Below are 23,143 nucleotides of genomic sequence, written 5' to 3'. Positions count from 1 at the left end.
CAAATTTCTGTAGTTTAGTCATGTCTGCTTTCTGCTTCAAATTTCTGAATGTAGTTCAATAATTGTGTCATCCTGAAAAATGTTCTCACCAACTTTATTTTTTTAAATTTAATACGATCTTCAACTTGTGCAAATATGATGAATTTTTATTCATTAATTCATCTATTAAATTATGGATAATTAGTGACAAAGTACTTTATCCCAAACATTGCTATGTTAATGACTGTTACTTGGGGATATGGTATATACTCATAAGCTGGGTCCAACTATAAACAACACAGATCCTGATCTGCCTGCCAATTATATGACAGAATATAAGAGTCTGTTGTTTGTTTTACTGATTACTCCTAACAAACTGCATTAACCCAAATCTGCTAGTACATTATATAACAGCAGATATGGGTCTATACAGTATGATGCTGGATCTAACTTAAAAGCAAATAAAAACAGTAGACACTCAACCAAAGACATGCAAGAAATTGCATACCAACCTCTAAATGTTTAGAGGTTTTGGATTCCTTGAACCACTGGCTATGTAAAAATATTAATATAGGAAGAAAAAAATGATACGATCTAACACTTCAATGGCGGTCACCCTTAAATACATTACAGCGGAATTTAGCATTTGTCATTAGAGATGAGAAAAGATCTCACATTTTACTTAATAAAGCTTCTGGTACTGGGTACATGGCAAGAATATATTCAAATATTGTGGATGTATCATTCTGCATATGTGACATATAGCATTATCTGTATTTGTAACATGAAAAGATCTGTAAATACTGATGCTTCAATTTTTTTAAAACTTAATGGCCATTATAAAAACATGGCACTGATGTCATATTTTATATATGGGCATCACCCAGGGGTATAGTAAATCAATGCTTTGGAGGTACTCACTGATAAATAATCTTGTATTTGCATGCACATTCTGAAAACCAAGTTTTAATTTCACTGTTTTGAAAATAATTGTTTTCTTAAGTTGATCTTTAAACCAAGCAAACATATAAAAGCAAGGTGGCCAGGCATGTCACAGAATAAACTTAATTCCATAATGATTCATGCCAAGCATGACAAGGATCAACCACATGGTTCAGGAAATATATAACAAAAATATCTTCAACCAAAACTGTAAACTGCTGACAATGGAAAGGTGAACTAACTACTCCCAAATGGCAAATGAAAAACTTCAACCCAAGTCATAAACTGCTGACAACATCACCTTCACCGGAAAGGTGAATACTTCCAAAATTACTTGAACTTGAGTAATAATATTTTGCTATGACTTTGTAGAGCCAAGAAATCATTCTCTTTACCGAATTTGTAATAATAACTATCTGTTTGCCTGTTTTACATTCAAAAATGATAGCATTCTTTATCATATAAGCCATCTTTATTCTGTACCCATGAGCAGTGCCATATGTGTAGCATGTGATGTCATGCCCTCTTGTCTTAGGATGGCCAATGCTGCTGAAGGAGTTCTTATAGCAATTACAATGAAAAGGATATTTCTGAAAAAAAATCCAAAAATTACTTTAACAAATATCATCAACAATTCTGATTTTTCATAAATATTTCAAAGCTTTGAAATTATACATGTTTGAAATAAGTCATAATGTTACATATAACACACAAGGCAGAGCTCTGATGACCAAAGCAAATAAAAATACTCTAAGTAATTTCTTCACAATATTTTGCAGCTTATTTGAACAAGAGGCTCTAGTGGACCAGACATCACTCACCTGATATCTTAACAGCTAAACATCTCCCTAAGTAGGCCTATGTAGTATTATATTTAAAAAAAATTATCACAAAACTTTTACAGCATGTTGATCATACCTATTTTATTATAACCTGATAAAAAAAACTTTATAAAAATATTTTGCTTATGTATAGTCTTAGGTTCAAAATCAAAGTCAAAAATCTTGATTATATAAAGCCATTTACTAAATCTGGTAGAAACTGGATGAGAAATATAACCTCTAATTCTACAGAGGTAACAAGCTCAGCCAATCAGCTACAAGGTATCTCATTAATATGTACACATCTCATTTATTGCAAAACCTGTGTATGACAATGATCACTGAAGCTTATTTACCAAGGTGGAGCAAATTCCAAGTTCTATTTGGTATCCAGACTGGCAGTGAGTTTAGTCAGTTACCTTATTAATATATATTAACAAGGAGTTGGTGATGTACAGAGAAAGGACAACACATCAGAGATACAGGACCACAAAAAACCTCATTTGACCTTGCAGCATGGTAAGCTAAATAGGAATGAACAGAGAAAGAAAAAAAGTTATTTGATGAAAGTAAGAACCAACAGATGTATATACACTTACCATAGTGAACAGCAGCAAGTTTGGGAGGTATATATAACTTGGGTTTACTGCCTTTGTCCTCTTCTTCCTCCTCTTCATCCTCTGACATTTCAGTATCCAACTGTAATTAGACAGGAAATAAATCTTGATTCAATTCTGCATAGCAAAATTATTGGCTAGCCCAACTTTTGGGGTGCCTCTAAACCTATGTTGGGCAAAAGCAATTTTCTATCTTTACATTAGTAACATTAATCTTAAATTTGAAAACCTGGGCTATTTCTGACAGTTCTATTATCAACACCCTTTCAATTAAAGTATTGTTTGTCAGTTAAAAACCGTGATGAACTTTCTCTCAATATGTCATTGTGAATCAATCTCACCACCTGAGATTCCTGCAGATGCTGGTGTACCATGTGAGACTTATGTGAACTCTGCTACATGGAAGAGAAATGGTAAAATATCAATGTCTTATGACTGCCATTATGATGTATTACTAATAAGGAATGACCATGCATGCATTATAATCAATAAGCAAGGCAAATGAGCTATTGTACAACAACATGCATGCACTTTGGCAATTCCTGCTAAATACAGAAAAAGTTGGCCTGGGAGTCAGTAATAAATTTCCAGGGCAAGAAAATACTATTATGACCTTCTTCTGCAACCCATTGCCAAGTTTCATGATTCTAGATAGAACAGTATGTACACAGCATGCAAAAAATATTTTTTTCTAGTAGAATATGCTTCTTCAATAATACTTAATCAAAATACCACAGAAGAACTACTACTACCTTGCAAATCCAGCCCTCCCAGATAAAATCTTATAGCTCAAAAAGCTAAAAGTTATCTGGTCACAGTCTGTAAGAATGATCTCCCCTTGGGTAACGTATTTTGACAAGAAACATGTGATGATGGGCTAAATGCAAACACTTAGCCTAAACCAGTATGTCTGAAACATTCTTCTGCATCCATGTATTCAAATGATACACCATAAATATAGTAGCTATAAAGATATTACCCCTGTTGAAAGCAAAATGAACAAAGATGTATAATGAGATAACAAAATGGATGTGTGACAATAAACTTAGCTTAATTTTACATAAAACCCTACTAATGCATATCAGCTCAGCACAATGACCAGCCAAATGTAGAGAATTTTACTTAGAAGTCAATCATACAAAGATTTAAAATGCTAAATACGCCAGGCATTTTCAATGATAATACTTTATCTGGTCCCATTCACTTTTAAAACTCTTTATAGAAATTAGGAATTTAAAAAGGTTAGAGGTTTTACATCAGATCAGTTGATCTCAAAAGTGTACAACACAGTTGTTTTTCCACATTTTACCAACTGTTTGGGGAGAACTGCATAGTTTCTCTTGCATGCATAGACTATACCATTTACAGAAAAGAGTATTCTAGCTGAATTTAACTGTCAAAGATCTCTGAACATAAATATATCATCTGTTTTCAACACTTAGATGGATGCCAATTAGGAATTATTGTTTTTAGAAGAGCAGCTCTTACTTTCAAGGTTTTAAATAATTCAGCACCTGAATATCTAATGTTTTTAAGTTTGTAAGGAACATTAGCACACATGTATTGTCAAGTGAAAACAATAATTGATATATCCCAGATCTTCTGACAGAGTATTTTAAGAAATATTTTGCTTAAAACAGGTAAGTTTTATGGAACAGTCTGCAGCATGATATTAAACAAGCACATAATATTTCACCTTTAAAGAAATTATACCCCTAGAAATATTTTAATAAGCAATAACATTTGCATGAGGTAGCTGTTATAACGGCTTGTTAAGCTTGTACAATTTGCATTAAATTATGTGATATTCACATTCTTTTATGCAGCAGATGCTAACCTTGCCGATTTTTCTAACAATTACATGTATATCTGTTGCAAATACAGGGCCATAATGTATGTGTACTTTTAGCTAATTAGGTCATCCTGGTTTTATAAAGGCCATTATTATTATTATTATTATTATTATTATTATATTAAGCCTGTAAAATATCAAATGTAAGTCAATGTTACCATTTATTGTATTGGCATAGTAATAACTGACGTGTATACAATCATCTAGCTTAATGATTCAAGCATATGCAGTTTAAAACAAAATTAAACCTAATTCAATGAAGCATGAAGTATGGGTCAGAGTGACCAACTTTTGAGGTGAAGTGTAGTACTCATCAAGATACATCTACTCTATGTATAACAAAATATATAGTGTGCCCCAAAAAAAATCTGGTCATCGGCTAAATGCAAAAACTTAACATAAAAGCCAGTAAAATGTGAAATATGTCACATCAACCTTTTTTCTTGCATGGGTGTGACACTAACAGAGATGTGTATAATCATCCAGTTTAATGACTCTGGAATCAACATAGCTTGAGAAGTCAACTTTAAAAAAAACAATTCAACCAAAGTTAATGACACATGAAATACAGACACAGTGACCTGCTTTTCTGATGAGGACACAGTACATAAGATGCATCCCTTCACAAACTTCATTGATTCTAGGTGTAATAGTATGCATACAGGGTGCAAGAAACCTTAGCAAATTGCAAAAACTTAACCAAGAATGTACAGCTAATATACAAGTACAGAGTTAGCTCCTTCCTTTGAAGGTAGCTGTTATGAAACCCACTCCAAACTGTTGCCTAGGACTTAGATGCAGTTATGCCTTTATCTATGCAGAGACACAGACACCAAATGCATTACAATGACTCTAGTCCACATTCATATAGCTGAGCTAAATTTAAGCATACATATTTTTTTTCTAGTAAGATATTTCAGAGATGATGCTTGGCATGTCACAGTTGCCAAAATGATCATTTTACCCATGGAATTATCTAATGAAAAATTTCAATGATAAACATTAGTGAATTACCTTGCTAACAAGATTGCCTGGATTTGCTCGGAATCTCAGAGGATCAGATGAATCTGAAATAAAGATATTCAAAAATCAATACAAAGATTTAATCAAAAGGAAAACTTAAATTTTGTTTGACTGATTGTCTATTCTAACTCCCTCAACCATGACCATGTTATTTGAGCACAAATGCACCCCCTTCCACAATGCCTGAAAACCAACATAAACACATGGACCAATAAACGTCAGGTCCATCTTGAAACTTTGTAACCTTCCATAGTAAATGGTAAATTTTAAGATCTTGTTCATTCTATATGCGCATGCTTATGTGAAATTTGTCAAACAGTTGTTCTCATTTTCTTGAAAAAGAAACTTTTTTAAATATAAATATTTGATTGATATTACAGGGGTAATTTATTTCTGGAAACCAAAATATATGCACCATGAAATTCTGAGAAGCTACATTTCAAAAAAGCCTCCAGCACTCTTGGAATTAGAAAATAGGTTATGAAACCATCATACATTTCTGTGAACTAATCCATGATCAAATAATAAGAAAGAATGAATTTATCCACATGATGTTTTGCAAAAACAATGCTCCTTTTCAAATAGTCTTAAGCCAGCTCAGCAGGGACTGTACAGAAAAAGCCATCACAGAATTTGTAACTCATTCATATGTCGCTTCCTTTAAAATGACTTTACAAAATTAATTAATCGGAAAATTACTAGTTAAAAGTATCAAAAAACTTGGCACATACAGTTATATCACAGGTTTGTATACCATGTCTTCTACAAAATTTAATCTTGCAAATTTTATTTTTTGCATTTTAAGTCTTAATGAATTTTGGAAGTAGGAACTTGGATGTAGATGAAAGAACAGATGTACAGACTAGGGTAACACTATATATACCCATACCAAACTTGCTGTGCGACATAACATTTAAGGGAGACCATAAAAAATTTCATAAAATTTATGGTAAAAAAATAAATGTTAAAATTTGACATTATGCTGAATATTGGTCTGATGAGAATGAAATCTCTTTGTTCTATTAGAAATGAAAACTTTGTTGGTACAAATATCATGTTATGTATTTTTGGCACTAGAGCAAATTAATTTTGAAGATGTTGTTTCACTCAAGTGCACTGCAGGAGAGACTCTGTGTGTGCGTGTGTGTAAGAGAGAGATTTGGTTTTTTAACATAGCTTTAACAATTTTTCAGTCATATCACTACGATGTCTGCAGTGTGGCAGTTTATAGTGATGTCTAGCACTGGGGCATCATGCCACAGACATGTAGCATGATGTCCCACCCAGTTACATTTTCCTGACCCCAGCCTGACCAGTCCTAACACTAACCTCTTAATGCTGAGCGACATGCGAGGCAGCTGTTAATACCATTTTTATAAGTCTTTGGTATGACTGAGCCCGGGATTAAACCCACAACCTCCCGCATCTGAGGTGGATGCTCTAACCACTAGACCACTGGAACGGTGCAGGGGAGACAATCCTAATACTAGTAAGGCTGCAACATTTACCTAAAGTGCTAAATGTATACATGGTTTACAATAAGCAAAATGAAACTTACTGAACAGCTGACAGCTATTATAATGTTCAAGCCTTGCCTTACTCAAAGTGAAATTGCTTCATTTGACATAAATCTGTAATCTCTTACTGTGACAGGATTCAGTTTGTAAGGCATATGTACATTAAGAAAACGACAAAAAAAATGCTACTAAACCATCTGAAATAAATAACTAAGAACAGAAAGTTCCTGAGTCAATGACAGCCACATTCATATTTGTTAACACATATACTGATTTGGTAAACTAGTAAAGTCAGTAAACTACATTAAGCATGTAAACATTGCAGCCTTGCATACTATCTAACAGCCCCAAAATAGAAAAATTATGGAACATAATTCCTAATATTTTACCTTTGCTCTTTTTTCTGCATTAATATTGGACAGTTGGGCGTGGGAATTGTCATTCCCTGTATACTGGGCCAGATTAAGTCCTTGTAGTCCCTAGGCACTTCTTTAATAAAACAATTGAAATTGACATGCCTCTTGGTGTATACACTTTTCAGTAACACGGTGTTTTCATGGGCCCTAGGCACAGTGACTACTGTGTCTATTGGATAATACGGTCCTGCCTGCATGTCAATTATGATATTTACAGCTCTGAATGCCATTTCAAAATAGTAACAAAATTTACAAGGATTTTATATTTTTATATATGTTACATTGTGATATGTATTCTGCACCAGACAACTATAAACCAGCATTTTACAATTAAAATCAAAGTCAAAAGATCACATCTGTTACCTGAAATAACACACACACACACACACACACACACACACACTGGGATTGAGGAAGTCGTTACACTGAGGAACTCATCATACTGGGATTTTGGAAGTCTTTACACTGAGACTGAGGAAACTATTACACTGGGACTGAGGAAGTCCTTACATTGGGACAGAGTAAGTCCTTCCACTGGGACTGAAGAAGTCACTGGAGTAAATGTACATATTTAAGTAACTGATATTTGAGCAAAAAAACTTTTACTTAAATAAAGTTAATTTGAAAATCCCCAATGCCAATATTTTTCATAGATTTCAATATTCTTCCAATCTAACTAAAGTCAGGAAGGCAGGATTTGCTAAAAATAAGCACCGGACATTAACCTTTCTTTGAAACAATCAAGATGCTAGATGTTAAAATATTCAGTTTAGAATAAAGATGTGCCACGTTTTATTATGTCTCTAAAGTTGCTCATAATTCCATTTTTTTAATACCGCAAGTGCTCCAAAAATAGTGATGTGATAAATTTGACAAATTCTGATAGTGATAACCTAACAATAACAACAACATGCACATGTGACGAACAAACTGGTTCAAGAAGGATTCAAGAGAGACAGGTCTGCTTTTTTAAGCAGATCTGAGAAGAAAAAGTTGTTGTTATTTATTATAGAGTTTAATACCATTTTTCAGCACAAGACAGGCTATACATGGCAGCCAGTATAAATATTGGAGGGAGAACCCAGGAAAACCCTTCAAAAGAACCAATGACCCACGAGACTCTACTAGCAAGCTTTCTTACATACCCACATTGGCCAAGCCCAAGACTTGAACACACGCAAACTGAGGTGAGATGGCAGTGATCCATAACAGTGAGTGCTTTAGACCACTCAGTAACTCTGGGCCCAATGTCCATATTAACTGGTAAGCCTATGACATGGACTTGCAGAAAATAATGTACATAAGCTATGCATTTGAATTAAAAAAATACCTGTAAATGCAAGGCCAAGTACTGCATCATAATAAATGCAAAATAAGAACAGCATATCACATAAGGATCACCTACTATATTGTGGTGACATCATCAAATTTTGTGTTCCAGCTTTGAATAAATTGGTTGATCCATGGATGTTGCCGATCAACTTCAGGTTAATTTGTACATGTGAAAAATGGCGATGTTATCTAGTTTTAATGTTACCCAATTTTTAAGGCCAATATCTTTCAAGATTCAGATGATTTGGCATATACGACTATTTGCATATAATGGCAGAATTACGGGCTTTAAAACATAAGTCTGTATAACGTGCATTAAATAAACTGTATTACTCCATCTCCAAATATACAGCAAGCATCAACAATGTTTGATTACCCTGTTCTTGACACATAGCTTTGGATTACTTCATGCTATGAAACCTATGTTTCTCTTTAAATAAATTTCAATAAGGTAATTTATATCATGGTACAACAGAATTTACAATACAAAACCCTGTGTTGATCATTCAGAAGTTTCATTTCTTGACACCAAATTCATAAAACTTTGTACCGATTTAGGGGTTCTCCATTCTTAGCCAGGTAATAAACAGCCCTAATCTGTGCTACCTTTGCATGGTCCTAGCCTGACTCCTCATTAACTTTTGTTTCCAGCAGAACTGGCCACATTGCCTTAGCATGTATATAATTCTTGTGTTGGGTAAATGCAGAAAACTAGTTATTAGTGCTTCCACTAACAAAGGAGTGTCTTTTTGCATTCTGTACACCAGGAACAAACAGCACTCCAACATAGCCTCCATAGCCAAGGGAATTTTTCTACCCAATCTGGGGCCCCATTAATATCAAGCTGCATACTAAATTTCATTAAAAGGCGAAAATAATTAAGGGAGCTAGTACGCAGAAATTAAAATAGTGGTTCTTACAATGAAGGGCTATAACTCTGCTAATGATAATACATAAGAGTTACATTCCGACTCGGCCAAGGTATCATTACTATCAAGCAGCAAAACAAATTTGGTTGACATCCAATAGTAACAATGAAAGGAGTTGTGTTTAAAGATAAGTCAGTGGATCTCTCAATCAGGTCTACTCAACAATGACACAGAAACAGAATGCTGATAACTAAACTCAGAATCCCATCAAGCAGCACAACAAATTTGGTTAAAATCTAATCCAATCAGGAGAGCTTGCTGCTTGACATTTTCCCAAAAAATTGCAAAGAAAGCTAACTTGTGACAACTTTGGATACTCAAAAATAATCAAAATTACTGCTTGAATGAACTTAAATGAAGATAAATGGTTGATTACTAGCACTGAATTTACTTAGCCCTAATCCAAAAAAGTTTAACTGTTTACACTGAAACAAAACTCATGGGGAATTACTAAATCAAAGGCAGATTGGAAACTTGCTCAATCAAACTGACAAGACTTAAATAATGATGCTGGTTAAAACATTAACTTCAAAACGGAAAGCAGTAAATCTATTTTTATCTAAAGGAAGTCACATAACTTCCTACAGTCCTGTAAAGGCACCTGCCTTATAATTAGGCATCATGCTGAGGAATTACCTAATGCACTTAGAGTCTATGAAACAACTGATTCAACATATGGATGTATCCTAATGGGGGCAATCAACTAATCATTCCTTGAAAAGGTGTCCAAAAGTAGGCAAAGCCTTTTATGTAGTATATCTTTATTAGGTACTGTAAAAAACACAAGTAATCATATCAAAATATGATTTGTCCTGGGAACCTAAGGGGGTAAAAAGGAAATCCCTTAGGATGGAAGCAAGTACAAGCCTAATTTAATATCCTCTGCTTTTTTTGTTGCAAAAGTGTGGGATACAAATTACATAAAGGAAGTACAAGTTCCAATATAAAAATTCAAGTACTAATTCTTTACACATATACCTGGAGCCCCAGCTGCAGCCTTCATGACTTTGTCTATTTGATACTTCAGTTTCTGATCAATTGGTCGCATCTTCTCAAGAACCTGTATCATTAATATAACACGATTTAGTTATGAGCTGATAAGTAGAATTTTTAAATTAAGGTCCAGGGGGATATCTTAAGTAACTGGTAGCTTGAATGATTGTTGTAACTAATGTTTGTGGAATGCCTGTGAACAGCTTTAGGATTTTGCTCATACAGGCATGACAGGAACGCCTAGCAAAGCATATACTATGGAAACCTTAAATTCAGTGTGCACACGCACACATGCATATTGTTACGAGTCTATGCTCTTAAAGAAAGTAACAGGAAAAAAAGTGAAGACAACTAGCTCTGTAAAATTTAACAAATAATTTATTTCCCAAGACTATCTAGTGAAAGATGAGGAAAAAAAGCTTACAGTTTTAAGAATCAAATCCAAAAATAATCCAAGAATTAAAATATATAAGTCCTAGTAATAAAAAGTCCTGAATGAAACTGAGTTTGAATCCGGGGAAATCCAAAATGGAAGACAATGATGTCTGTTGTAACCTGCAAAGTGATGCAGTGTCAATAGTCTCTTGCTGAAACACAGAAAATATTATTCCAGTTTTTGAATTCTGTATAAATTTCGATAAATGTCCTTGCAGGGATCGTCCTGGGCTTTGCCAATGTCGCAAATTGCGATTTTTTTCCCTTATTGGCGACAAAAATATCTCATCTGGCGATTTTTTTGGCGACATACTTTTTGGTTATTTAATTTGTACATACAATCATGGATTTGGACTGGATAAATTAAATGCGAGAACGAAAGGAAGCCTCAAACTTGACTGAGCAATGCATTGGAATCAATCTGTTACACAAATGATCCTTTGTTCGTATTGACAAACCCGTCTTTACAGTGCATTGTTACATCATAATCTGCTTATGCTGACATCTGGGCTGAGTACTGTATGCTGCGATACAGTCAATCATGCTACCGCACTGTACCTACAACTGACCGAATAGGACAAATACAATTGTATGGATAATCCTTCTGTGTTTTTTTTTTTTTTTTTTTACATATACCAATACAATAGTTTTGCTGAACCTTCATAGAAAACTGATAACCTTTGAAGTACTGACTGTGTATAAATACAAAGCGAATGGAAAAAATCTCAATCACAATTATATCTGTTGCCAGTGCAGCATTTTACTCATTGATCTTTTCCTTTTGCCATCAATTCCGTGTTACGGCTGCAGAGACTTAAACTCCGCAACAAGAAATAGCAAAAAAAAAAAAAAAAAAAAGTTTTGCATAATTAATAATAATTATTTATGTCTCAAAATACAGGAGTGAAAGAATCCCTAACTTTAGTGTGAATTTATGCTTATATATACGGTCCAATATTGCGCGGTGTTGACTCGTGTCGTGTCGTGTAAGTTTCATTCGTAGGAATGGAGATCCTATTTTGCTTGTCAAGAAAATTTATACAGCATTCATTTATCATTCTTGTGATTTAGGAAGCAATTCACTACAAGCTTTGTGAAGCTAGCCATTGGGGGGGGGGTTTGCTGAGAGACTACTGGTGTCACCTGTCAGCACTGTAGACTGTGAACGTGGATTCAGTAAGATGAACCTCATAAAAACTGACATCAGAAATAAGCTCTGCTTCTCATCTCTCGAGAATTTAATGAGAATCAGCATGTACAGATGTGAAAAATTAGACTTTGAAACTGCATTCAACAAGTGGGCAGCCCTAAAATCGTGACAGATCTTCATGTAACACTTTGTAACATTTTGTTAATGCTTGTTGTAATTAAAGTATTAACTAACCCATCTTTTGTAATTTTCATTGCCTGTTACATTAATAGACTAAATTAACACCTGAAAAAATGTACACTACTTGTTTTGGCGACACTTTTTGAAAATTGGCGACAAAATATTGAGGTTGGTGATTTTTTTGGTGACAGCTTTTTAAAAGCCAGGACCATCCCTGCCTTGTACAAATTTTTTTTTAGAGCACTAGTGTTTCCAGGGAAAACAATCACCTGAAATGCAATAATTTGAAGAAAATAAAATAATTCGCCCAAAACTGGTCACAACATAAAACAACTTGACTTATCAAGTGTTAAGGCACTACTGAATATTATTTCTCAACACATCAGTAATAAGTCAAAATCAGACACAAAACAGATTCCTGGATGAGGGTCAACCTTCTAGAAAATTTAGAAGTTTGTAACAATAAATACATGATTCATATCAAATACTCCAGGTATGGCCTTGATACCACTTAATAAATCTTACTCTGAGAAAGAATATAAACAAATTTTTAAAAAAGTTGTTTACTAAAACTATAAATGGTTCTGAAACAAGGTCAGAAACTAGATACAGTGTTTCTATTATTAGTTGTTTACATCAAAAATACAAAAAATCAGTCTGAACTGAACTCTATTCTAGACAATATCCAGTAAACTAAGTTACATTACAATAGCATATAATATAATATATAAAAAACAACAAAAATAACAAACAAATAATTAAATTAAATATACATAATATATATTCAACCAGAGTTACAACTCAATACAGCCACATCTGTAGAAGATGTGCTGTGTGTGACTTTCAAAAACTTTCAGACCTCATGTTAATGTTCATGCTTATGATCACAGATAAAAAAGTATTGTGAGATCCTCAGATTTTTCTTTGTCACATAATGTTTACAATTAGTACAGTTAAAAGGTCTCAAGTTTTTCTTTCATTATGAAATTTTTTTCTGCACTGGAAAAAAGCAGACCAAATGAATTTGTCTAACTAGGTAAGAATTAAATTTTCTTGGAAAATAACTTTTACAATTGCAGAAATAGCCACAGTAATCTCTTGCAAGACAAACTAGACTTAAAGCTAAAAATGTGCTAATGGATCATGGATGTCACACAAAACTGATTTAAGACTGATTGAATCTCATAATGTAATGAGATATATGTATGCAAAAGAGTTACTAATACTATTATGTTTGACCCAAATTAGTGGTGTTGCACAAGAAAGAAATTAAACAGTCACAATGGAGAACGATGTGACTCAAGATTGCATTCTAACATGGTTAGACAGACAGAGAGACTAAGAGAAAGAGAAATTACCGTTCTAATCTCCACAAGTCTTTCTATTGAAGCATCACCCTGAATTGATTTGCCTCCAGTTTTCTTCACCATGATGTAGGACAGGTTCATTAAATAACTCAGTAACAGTTGATATTTCACTTCAAGAAAACTAATGCCCTGAAAATACAAGAATCAAGGATAATAACTGTTACACATGTGATTTATTAACTAATGCCCTGAAAATCCAATTATCAAGGACAATTTTTACACCAGGGGCTGATTGGAGCAATGCAGTCATCCTCATCAGTGAAATTTAGCTTGAACATGTTAGGGAAGTGAAAAATGGCTTGAATTGCCATTTGACCCGTGACACCAAAATCTCAAGAGTCATTTGTTCTTGAGTCATGATTTCATAGATGGAATTGTTTGTTATTCCTTGAGCAGACTGATTTCTTGTCATGTTAAATAAAGGGAAACACTTGTACAGTATTTTGCAACTGATACTGAAGTTTTTCTTACAATTTTGGGAGATTTATTCTCCTATTCACAATTGTCACTAACTTTCTGTTTCTTTGGAGTCTGAGGTTTGTATCTCACAGTTCACTGCCAAGATTAACAAAAAATAACCCCCTACCATTTTTGGTCTCATTCATGAGATAACTTATGGGTGACCACTCTGATGACGTAACTGTGATTATTTTACACTTAACAGGCCCTCAATGGTTTCCTGGTCTAGGTTTCCCCTTGAACAATTTTATGTTTGAGAAGAATGGAGAATATCTTCTCTCTATCAGCATATGAATGTGGCAATGACAAAACAAACATGCTCAGACTGCAAGAAACATCAAACTTCCGTTTTTTAAGTCGCTGATTGCTTTCCAACAATCCTCCAGGCCAAGTTTATCACATGGAGAAATTTTTAGAGTTGGACATTCCCCAATTTAATATTTCTTATCCCGTGTTTTTTTTAGCATTGGTAGAAAGTTTTTGTTTTGGTATTTTGACATGAACTGAACTAAAAACATGTATCAACTTCACTTAAATATTATTCTATAAGGCGACAAAAAAAAGGATGCATGTTTCTGGCTGGCTGTTCCTGTTTTTCACTGCTGACCATAGCACTTTCTCCCTCCCCCCCATGGTTAAAAAAAAACCCAAAGAACTACCTACCCTAATTTTAAAACCAGTGCAGCTGGATACACACATATTATCTTGTTTGGGGCAGAGTGGTCCAAAACACTCACTGTTACGGACCGCAGCCAGCTAATCTCTGTCTGCATGGGTTTGAGTCTCGGGTTTGGCCAATGTGGGTATATGAGAAAGTTTGCCAGTAGCTTCTCATGGGTTAGTGGTTCATTTGAAGGGTTTTCCCAGCTTCTTCCTCCACCATTTATACTGGCCGCCATGTATAGCCTATCATGTGCTGAAAAATGGCATTAAACCCTACCACAACATTATTTTGTTTTGCATACACATCTTGAGCAATGCAAGAACTATTCAACAATACAAAAATCAAAGGTCAGCTGTTTTTTTTATTAAAAGCCTTGAAAGCCATCATTCACCATCTCTGATCCCTTTATTACTTATAAAACTCATAAAAACATCCTGCATCTGGCCTCAACTCCCCAGATACAACAGGAAAGGTAATCAATTGTGGTAATAGCTTGCTGCTTACATGCGTCAGCATTCATATACTGATTACTACACATTACTGCACCGGTATTACATTTCCAGACTCCAGTAGACTGGTTCCCACTGGTTACTGTAATATGGGGAGAATATGCACAAATAAACTTATTATTGTTGTTGTCACATCAGTGACCTGTTGGCTCTGCCCAGTTCATACCGATTTTGCACAAGGCCAATTAGGGGTAAATAGTAGTCAAGCAAATGTCAATCAATGGCACATACAGTCAATTTGTTATGAATGTTGTTGCTTTATAGTCATCCTTTTCCACCCCAATTTTGTGAGTTTTATCAAGTATACTAGTTTGTCTCTCTTTCCTGCACAGCATGACAATGCTCAAAAAACAATTATTTGTTGTTGTTGTAGGGTTTAACGCCATTTTTCAGCACACGATAGGCTATACATGGTGGCCAGTATTAATGGTGGAGAAAGAACCCAGGAAAACCCCAGAAAGAACCACCGACCCATGAGAAGCTACTGGCAAGCTTTCTCACATACCCACATTGTCCGAATCCGAGACTCGAACCCACGCAGACAGAGGTGAGATGGCAGTGTTCCGTAAAGGAGAGCGCTTTAGACCACTTGGACAATCGGGGCCCCCAATAACAATTAACAATTAAATAACCAAGATAAATTCATGAAAGCTAAAGGTTGATAGCTGCAAGTTACTACTTCCATTGCAAATGAATGACTTACGCTTTCCAGCAGTCTTCCACCACTCACAAACTGCTTGCAATGTACCATCTGATTCCACTTTACTGAAGTAAGAAGAACAGCATCACCCTCTCAGATCTCTAAATTCTCTTTTGTTGTTCAAATCACCTATGGCTGACCAAAATTATAAAAAAGTGAATCGGGGAAAATGTAGCATGTCATAGGGAGACATTGCAGAGAGATGCTGAGTCCTCTTCAGGTTTCATATGAATTCAGCTGGAAAGCTTAGGTTCCCAAGAGCCGTGTACTGTATTTACTAATTATATACAACAAATTATAAACAACGTGGATCCTGACAGGGCTCTCTGTAGGACTTTGACAGTTGGAGTACTCCACACTTAGCCTCCAAAACTTATACCTTGATAGGAAATCTGAGGGTTTAAGTGACAAAAGCATAAGTGACTTAGGCATGGGGTCGATTACAGGTGCTTAATTACAATACGACTGTGATTACAGGTTATTTGGTTTGATGATTACAATTATGATTATGCTTTATCTGGAAACCTTGATTATTATTATAATTACAGGGGGATGATTATGATTGCTTTGTATCTGCTTGTTACTTTTCTTTGTTCACTACAAATATCATACACTGTATGGCTGAAAAACAAACATTTTTAATTCTATGTAAATGTTTATTGACAATTACTTACATACAAATTAACATGCCAAAAGAGCACTACTTAGCACTGTTTACATCACATTAACATCAACAATTTTAGTTCTTACTGTTGTTACAATGAATAAACATTAAGCATTCAAAGTTTGACAATAACGAGCCAGACAATCAGTCTCTAAATTTCTCACCTAAGCTGTAAAAACTTGGCATTCTGCTCTGAAGCCAAGAAAGTACATTTATCTGAAGTCTACTTCACTGCTGAAAAAGCTGCTATCTGGAGTAGGCCTTCTAACCAATACCATAAAAATAAAATCTTTCCGTGCTTAAGGCATTACCTTAAATGTTGCAAACTCTCCTGTTTCTGCCCTCTGGCAGAGAGTTTGGATGTGTGTGTTGGCATCCTGGATCTTCTCCTGAACCTCCTTAAAGAGCTGAATGGTCTTCAATAGATCTCCCTCATTGGCATCATGTGCAGGAACAACCATCTTTTGCCTATTAAAACCTGCAAAGACACACATACATATCTTATACTGGTATCATTATGCACTGAATATGGAAGTGTCCCAACAGAAAGCTCAAAATGGAAAGTAGACAGCACATCTTTATGCTAAATCAGCTGATTTCTTATGTAATGCTGGGACCACTCCGGTGGCCTAGTGGCTAGAGCATCAACATTGGATGCGGGAGGTTGGAAATTTGAACCCTGGCTGAGTCATGTTAAATTAGCTGATTTCTTATGTAATACTGAGCACTCGAGATGAAAATTAACTTAACCAGCTTGAAATGGCAAGTACTGATGCAAGGGTGACCAGTGTTCATCTTTATCAAAAAGGCTGTTCTGTTGAGAATATTGCCAACTTTGAATTTCTAGTGAAAGTGTGTTTTTCATTTGTTTTGATCAAGCTCGTGCACGCGTTGATCATCAGTACTAATAAATGCTTACAAAAGGGAATGCAGGAAGTTTAAATTTGTATTTTACCTACAACTGATATTAGAATAATCACTAAATACATTCTGGAAACCAATAATCACAGTCAGGTCATTATCATTGTTGAGTTTTATATTTCCATAATTAATAGATTATCGAACTCATGCCAGTGACACTAATGTAAATGACCAATCAGTGCATGTGTGGTAGATTTGTATGATTAATTCACATCATAAACATGAGAAAGCACATTTAATTCTGATAATGGTAAAAAGGTGTGCTTTTGCAACTCAGACAGCATATATGCATAATGATTTGTTATTCCATTCCCCAAACTTACATCAAAGTTTGCATAAATGCACAAGGTGGATTAAAAGTTGCAACTGTTCCCATGATTAGGTGAATGTCATAATAGTCAAGTTACCATTTGCATATATGAACAGCCCTTTCAACACAGATGAGAAATGACTCATTAAACATGCACTTTGATCTAATCAAATATGGTTAATTTGACACATTCCGTTGTTTGGAATTTAACAAAACGACAAATCAGCACAAAAAAGTTAAGTGCAGTGGCAATGAGTCTACTACCTTACCTTGGGACATGCCCTGAATAAATACAATGTCTTTAGCTTAATACTAACATTCATCAAACACTGCTTTCAGCCAAAGTAAGTAAATATTCATTTGTTTCATATCATAGTGTTGGCGATTATTAATTTAAGCCACTTTAGCTCATAGACAGATACATTAAATAAAGATAAAGTACTCAATCTATTATTCAAAAGATGCAACTAATAAAAAATTTAGAATTAAAGAGTAATGCATACAATAAGCTTCTGTGATTTTTATGCTTGATATCTGCAAGGGTCATGTGTACCCTATGCAGTTCCACAGAAATGTGCTGACTGCAAAAAGTTCTGGTAGAAATGTTGATCTGATTATCTCAGATTTACAGATCTTGCTTACTGCTAATAGCAAATGGTGGCTTTGCTTGAAAATTTTCAGTTAAATAGCTGGGAAATTCGGTTCTACAAAGTGTATAGTAAAAATCATACAGGTTATGTATGTGCATTCACTCATCTTCAATTAAATATACATTGTTTTTTTAAAAATATAATACCAATTTTGTTTAACCAAAGTTTGTTCAATTCTGATTATTGAATGTTCTGTACCTGAACTGTCATCAAGAAACTTCCTGAGAAAAATTATTGATCGCTATGGACTTTTATAATGGTGGCTAAATAATAAACTGAAAAAAGAAATGTGAACTTGGAATCTAATCCTCAAAATATTGGGTCAACAAATTTATTTAACAACATGTATTGCTTTCGTTGTTATACTACAGCATGCAACAAGATTATACTGAATCACATTTTTATGTTGATTTTGTCCAAACATGGTCAAGTACTTTAACAACAATTTTGTTGTATGTACTTCTTGGGGGTGTGTGTAAATAATGACCTTCCAAAACAATATGGATATAAGAGGATCCATATAAAGTGAATAGTAAAATCAAATTCTAAAAAATTACACTTATTGCTGAAATAACTGGTGTAAAATGCCAACATGACCAGTATGATTTTTGCTATAACTAGGTTTAGTGGCATGTCTTTCCACTCCAATACATTCCCATATACTCCAATAAACATAAAATTTATAAAATGATCCAAAACATTACTGATTTTTGGACATAATTTTAGACTGTATATTTTATCTTAAGAATAAACTTATTTATTTTATTTATAGGACAAAATAATGATTGTTATAAGTATTAAAAAAATGACCTTTTACCCAATCAACCTATGTCAAAGTTATAGAAACAACATTTGAAATTGATGACTACCAATGAAATAGGCTATAGTTTTTTAATCACTGACAAGACTTTTACAATACACCGTCAACAGCTGAACCATACTCAGGGGTCACACTACCAGGTGAAGTGTGCAAGTTGCCTAAAAAAAATTATTTGCCTTTTCCTGTTAGGAAAGTGAAAACGACTTTGGCCTGTGATTTTTTAGATGTACAATGAGTGACCTTATCTGCTGCGATGTTCCCTTGCCTTCAGCCAGTCATTTCCTGTGTTGTGTTGCAACTCAAGGCAAAATGTAGGCATCAAGCCTCAAAATAGCTGGTGTTGATTTAAGTTGTGCCAACAAACTCTGCATTCACAGGCATGTGTTTTGATTGCTGATTAACCCTTTCCTGCTCAAGCTCCGGTTATAGCTACTATCACTGGCCAATTTCCGCAAGTTATTATTTCATGACAAAACAACACAAATTATTTTTTTACATGTAAATAATAGTACATAAATATCAATTTGTGCTTTAAAAATAGATTCAGTGACATGAAGATTTTAACTGCTGCATGTGCATTATTTTCTTCATACAATCAATTTGAAACCGTAAGTGAACCTGTCAGAGAGAAATAATGGCAGACATTGCTGCGTCTGGGAAATACCACTTTGTTACTTTGTATGTTTTTGCAAACAATTGGGCAAATATATTAAGGAAAATATTCAATTCATAGAAAGCAACATCTAAATAGTAAGTTACTGATTATTTAGCATAAAAATGCAATTATATAGGTCATAAACATATTTGTTAATGCTTTATTCTGGAAAGCAAAGAGTGCCATAAGGTCAAAGTTGTTTTCACTCATTTTTTAAAAAAATATGACAAAAAAGCAACAAAGCAAATATTGTCTAACCAATGTATAATGTTACTAAACATACGCTTACAATTAATAAAACCATAAAAATTTGCAATCCTATCAAAGGACTGTTGTAATGAAGCTAGAATGTGAGTGGTTACATTGAGAAAGCCCCGCTTTCTAAAAATAGGTGCAGCACTAACATGGTGACTGGGTCAATTCAGATGTAATGATGGATTTAGTTCATTCATGTGCCAACTGTAATGATTCAATGTGTCATCTATGAATAGTTATGGTAATGTTTTTTTGGCAACAAAGAAATTTAGATGAACAATATGGTATGAAGATGTGTGCATTTGCTCTAATGTACTTGTTACACGGGCTGTTTTAAAACAAGTTTACACATTTCTTCAACTGCCATTTTATAGTGAAATTTCATAAAGAAAAACAAAAATTCTTGTTTAAGAATAGCTGATTAAGCATTTGTACAATACTGTAATCAAGTTACTCCTATCAGCTGAAATTCATTACAATGTATAGCTTCTATAGAGTTCTTATGGTCAAAATAGAATGCACATCAATATAATTTTTATACACATTCAAAATGTGTTTACATAAAACATAGTTTCTACTTGAAAATAAAATATTGCTGATATGCATACTGAGAAATAGAGGATATAATTCAAATATGAGAATGAAAACATACATGCACAAGTATACAATATATATATATATATATATATATATATATATATATATATATATATATATATATATATATATATATATCGGATTTCTTGCTTTGCTTCCATTTCTCCCTGTTTAGCTTTCACTTCTCCCTAATCTGTCCAAAAAAAAAAGTCACTTCTCCCTAAAATTGAAATATAACTAGACCCCTGCTACTCCATGGCTCATGATGCAACAAAAATGTGCCAACTAAAGTGCGCTGTGAAAAACATGCTTTCATGATGTCATTCTACAAAATTATACTCTAACACATGTTAGTGCTGCTTAGCACTCTGGGAACAAATAAAAATACCTCAATTCAATCTGCAGAATGAAAGGATATTTGCTTAAGATTTACAACGTACTGGTTTTGAGAAGTCCACAGATTTTTATATGCATATAGAACCTTTATTCCAACAAATTGTGCTTTTACTCAGCAAACCCAAAATATTAAAAATATTTACTTACGTCACCTTCAGTCCACTGAAAGCAAACACCACTATGTGTAGTCAAAAAATCAAATTAATCTTTCACATCAATAACAAGATATCTTTTGCTTGATTAATATTTCAATTATAATTTTCATTTCATTAAGTGCATAGAATATACAAATATCATAAAATCCATTTTATATTACTGATCGTTTGCAAGATTTATCCAGAAAGCTTCAGTAATTTATTTCAGACATAATCACATGAAGGAAAGACAAAATGGAAACCGACAACAAGACAGAAATTTTCTATCAAAAACCAAGAATGAGTGGTGAAATAAGATAATTTTAATTAAAATACATCCACAAACATCCAAAAATCAATGATGTTTTGGATCATTTTATAATTTTTATATATACAAAGAGTTTCTAAATGTTACAAAAATAGAATTGTTCAAAAAATAAATGTATTATTTGCAAAAATATTGTTAGCTCTTTCAAGCTGGTGTTACTGTTGGCGCTGTCTCGCATCGTTTTATGATAAATATGTACTGTGTACCTAAACGTTTAAATGTTTTATATCGCGTCAGTAAATAGTTTCCAGCGACCGTTTGTTACGTTTCACAGACTATAGACGTACAATAAAAATAAATTGTAGCACGTTTTACAAAACCCTCGAAAACGGGTGATGATGAAATTAACACGTTCCTCTAACATTCATGTAATTTAATACATAAAAGTTAAAGTTATATAACTTTAATGAATTAACTAAACACTTTTAGATGCATGTTTTAAAGCTAAAATTTATGTTTGTAAAAAGTGAATCATAACTGTTACCTCTTACAACTATCGTTAAGCACTAGGAGCACCTGCGAACGTACTTATATCCGCGTAGTTTTCTTCGTAGCCCTGTTCGGGTAACAATTCGGAATAAGACTCTTATTGAAAAATCGCGTACAACAAAATAGAATTTCAAAGTGCTGCGCTCTTTCTCGAGAAATTGCATGGCGAGGTTTTCAGCTTGTTTTCAAGTTTAACATTAGAAATCTGAACCTGCCTACAGCAACTAGAAACGAAGAAAAATAGTTCAGTTCTCTAGAGCTAATTGGAAACCGATACAAATACACTGCAATAACGTTTCCCATGCAATTCATCAACAGTATACACAAGATAACACCACAATTGATAATGTACCTATGTTCAACATTCAAAAGTAGAATTCTAAAATCATTGGAAAAAATTTACCTTTTAAAATGAGTTGAAATAAATTTTCACTAACATTGGTCAACAAAAAGCTCCGTAGATCACTAAAGAAAAAATAACGAGTCTACAAACAAGCAAAGAAACCAAACAGTTGGACGGAGTACAGGCAATTCTAGAAAGAATGCAAGAGACAATTCAGAAGGACAGAATGGGACCATGTCAACAATATTATTTATGAAAGCTACAAGGAAAGAATCCTCAACCATTCTGGAATTCTGGAAGTATGCAAAAACAAAGAAATAGGACAATATGTGCATATCACCCCTCAGAAAGACATCCTTATTAGAGATTATAAAGCCAAAGCAGACATCTTAGTCGAGCAATTCCAAGCGGTCTTTAGTTTAGCAATTCCAACCGGTCCTTACAAGAAATAGAGACAACTCTTTATCAACAGTTCAAGAGCAGAAATACCTCCAATAGATCATACGTTTTGTTACGTGTTTAGGCTCTTACAAAATATAACAAGAAAAAAGTGAAGACAACTAGCTTTGTACAATTTAACAAATAATTTATTTCCCTAGAAAAAAAACAAGGTTAACATGAGAAAAAGAACTTACGGTTTTACGAATCAAATCCAAAAATAATCAAAAAATTAAAAAGTAGAAGTCCTAGTAGTAA

The 23,143-nt window shown here is 33.9% G+C and overlaps 1 protein-coding gene across 2 annotated transcripts in view; it reads right to left on the bottom strand.

Moving 5' to 3' along the window:
• LOC149783009 (neuroguidin-like) overlaps positions 1 to 22,179 on the bottom strand; it is a 41,338-nt gene extending 19,159 nt beyond the window's left edge. Inside the window, exons 1-7 of one of the 2 annotated variants that reach the window (XM_089934581.1) lie at positions 22,100 to 22,179; positions 21,301 to 21,315; positions 16,861 to 17,027; positions 13,545 to 13,682; positions 10,407 to 10,488; positions 5,226 to 5,278; positions 2,342 to 2,441 (exon numbers count right to left, since the gene is read on the bottom strand). In XM_089934581.1, the coding sequence (XP_089790707.1) occupies positions 2,342 to 2,441; positions 5,226 to 5,278; positions 10,407 to 10,488; positions 13,545 to 13,682; positions 16,861 to 17,010 (523 nt within the window). In that variant the 5' untranslated portion in view covers positions 17,011 to 17,027; positions 21,301 to 21,315; positions 22,100 to 22,179. The remainder of the gene's footprint in view (positions 1 to 2,341; positions 2,442 to 5,225; positions 5,279 to 10,406; positions 10,489 to 13,544; positions 13,683 to 16,860; positions 17,028 to 21,300; positions 21,316 to 22,099) is intronic. The other variant, XM_089934580.1, reaches the window with a different exon arrangement.
• Between the last annotated feature and the right edge of the window lie 964 nt (positions 22,180 to 23,143).

Source organism: Sinohyriopsis cumingii, chromosome 15 (assembly GCF_028554795.1).
Source record: "Sinohyriopsis cumingii isolate HCF-2022 chromosome 15, ASM2855479v2, whole genome shotgun sequence".
Taxonomy (NCBI): Eukaryota; Metazoa; Mollusca; class Bivalvia; order Unionida; family Unionidae; genus Sinohyriopsis; species Sinohyriopsis cumingii.
The sequence above is the reverse complement of the archived record's forward strand: the minus strand, read 5'-3'. Positions and strand labels throughout refer to the sequence as shown.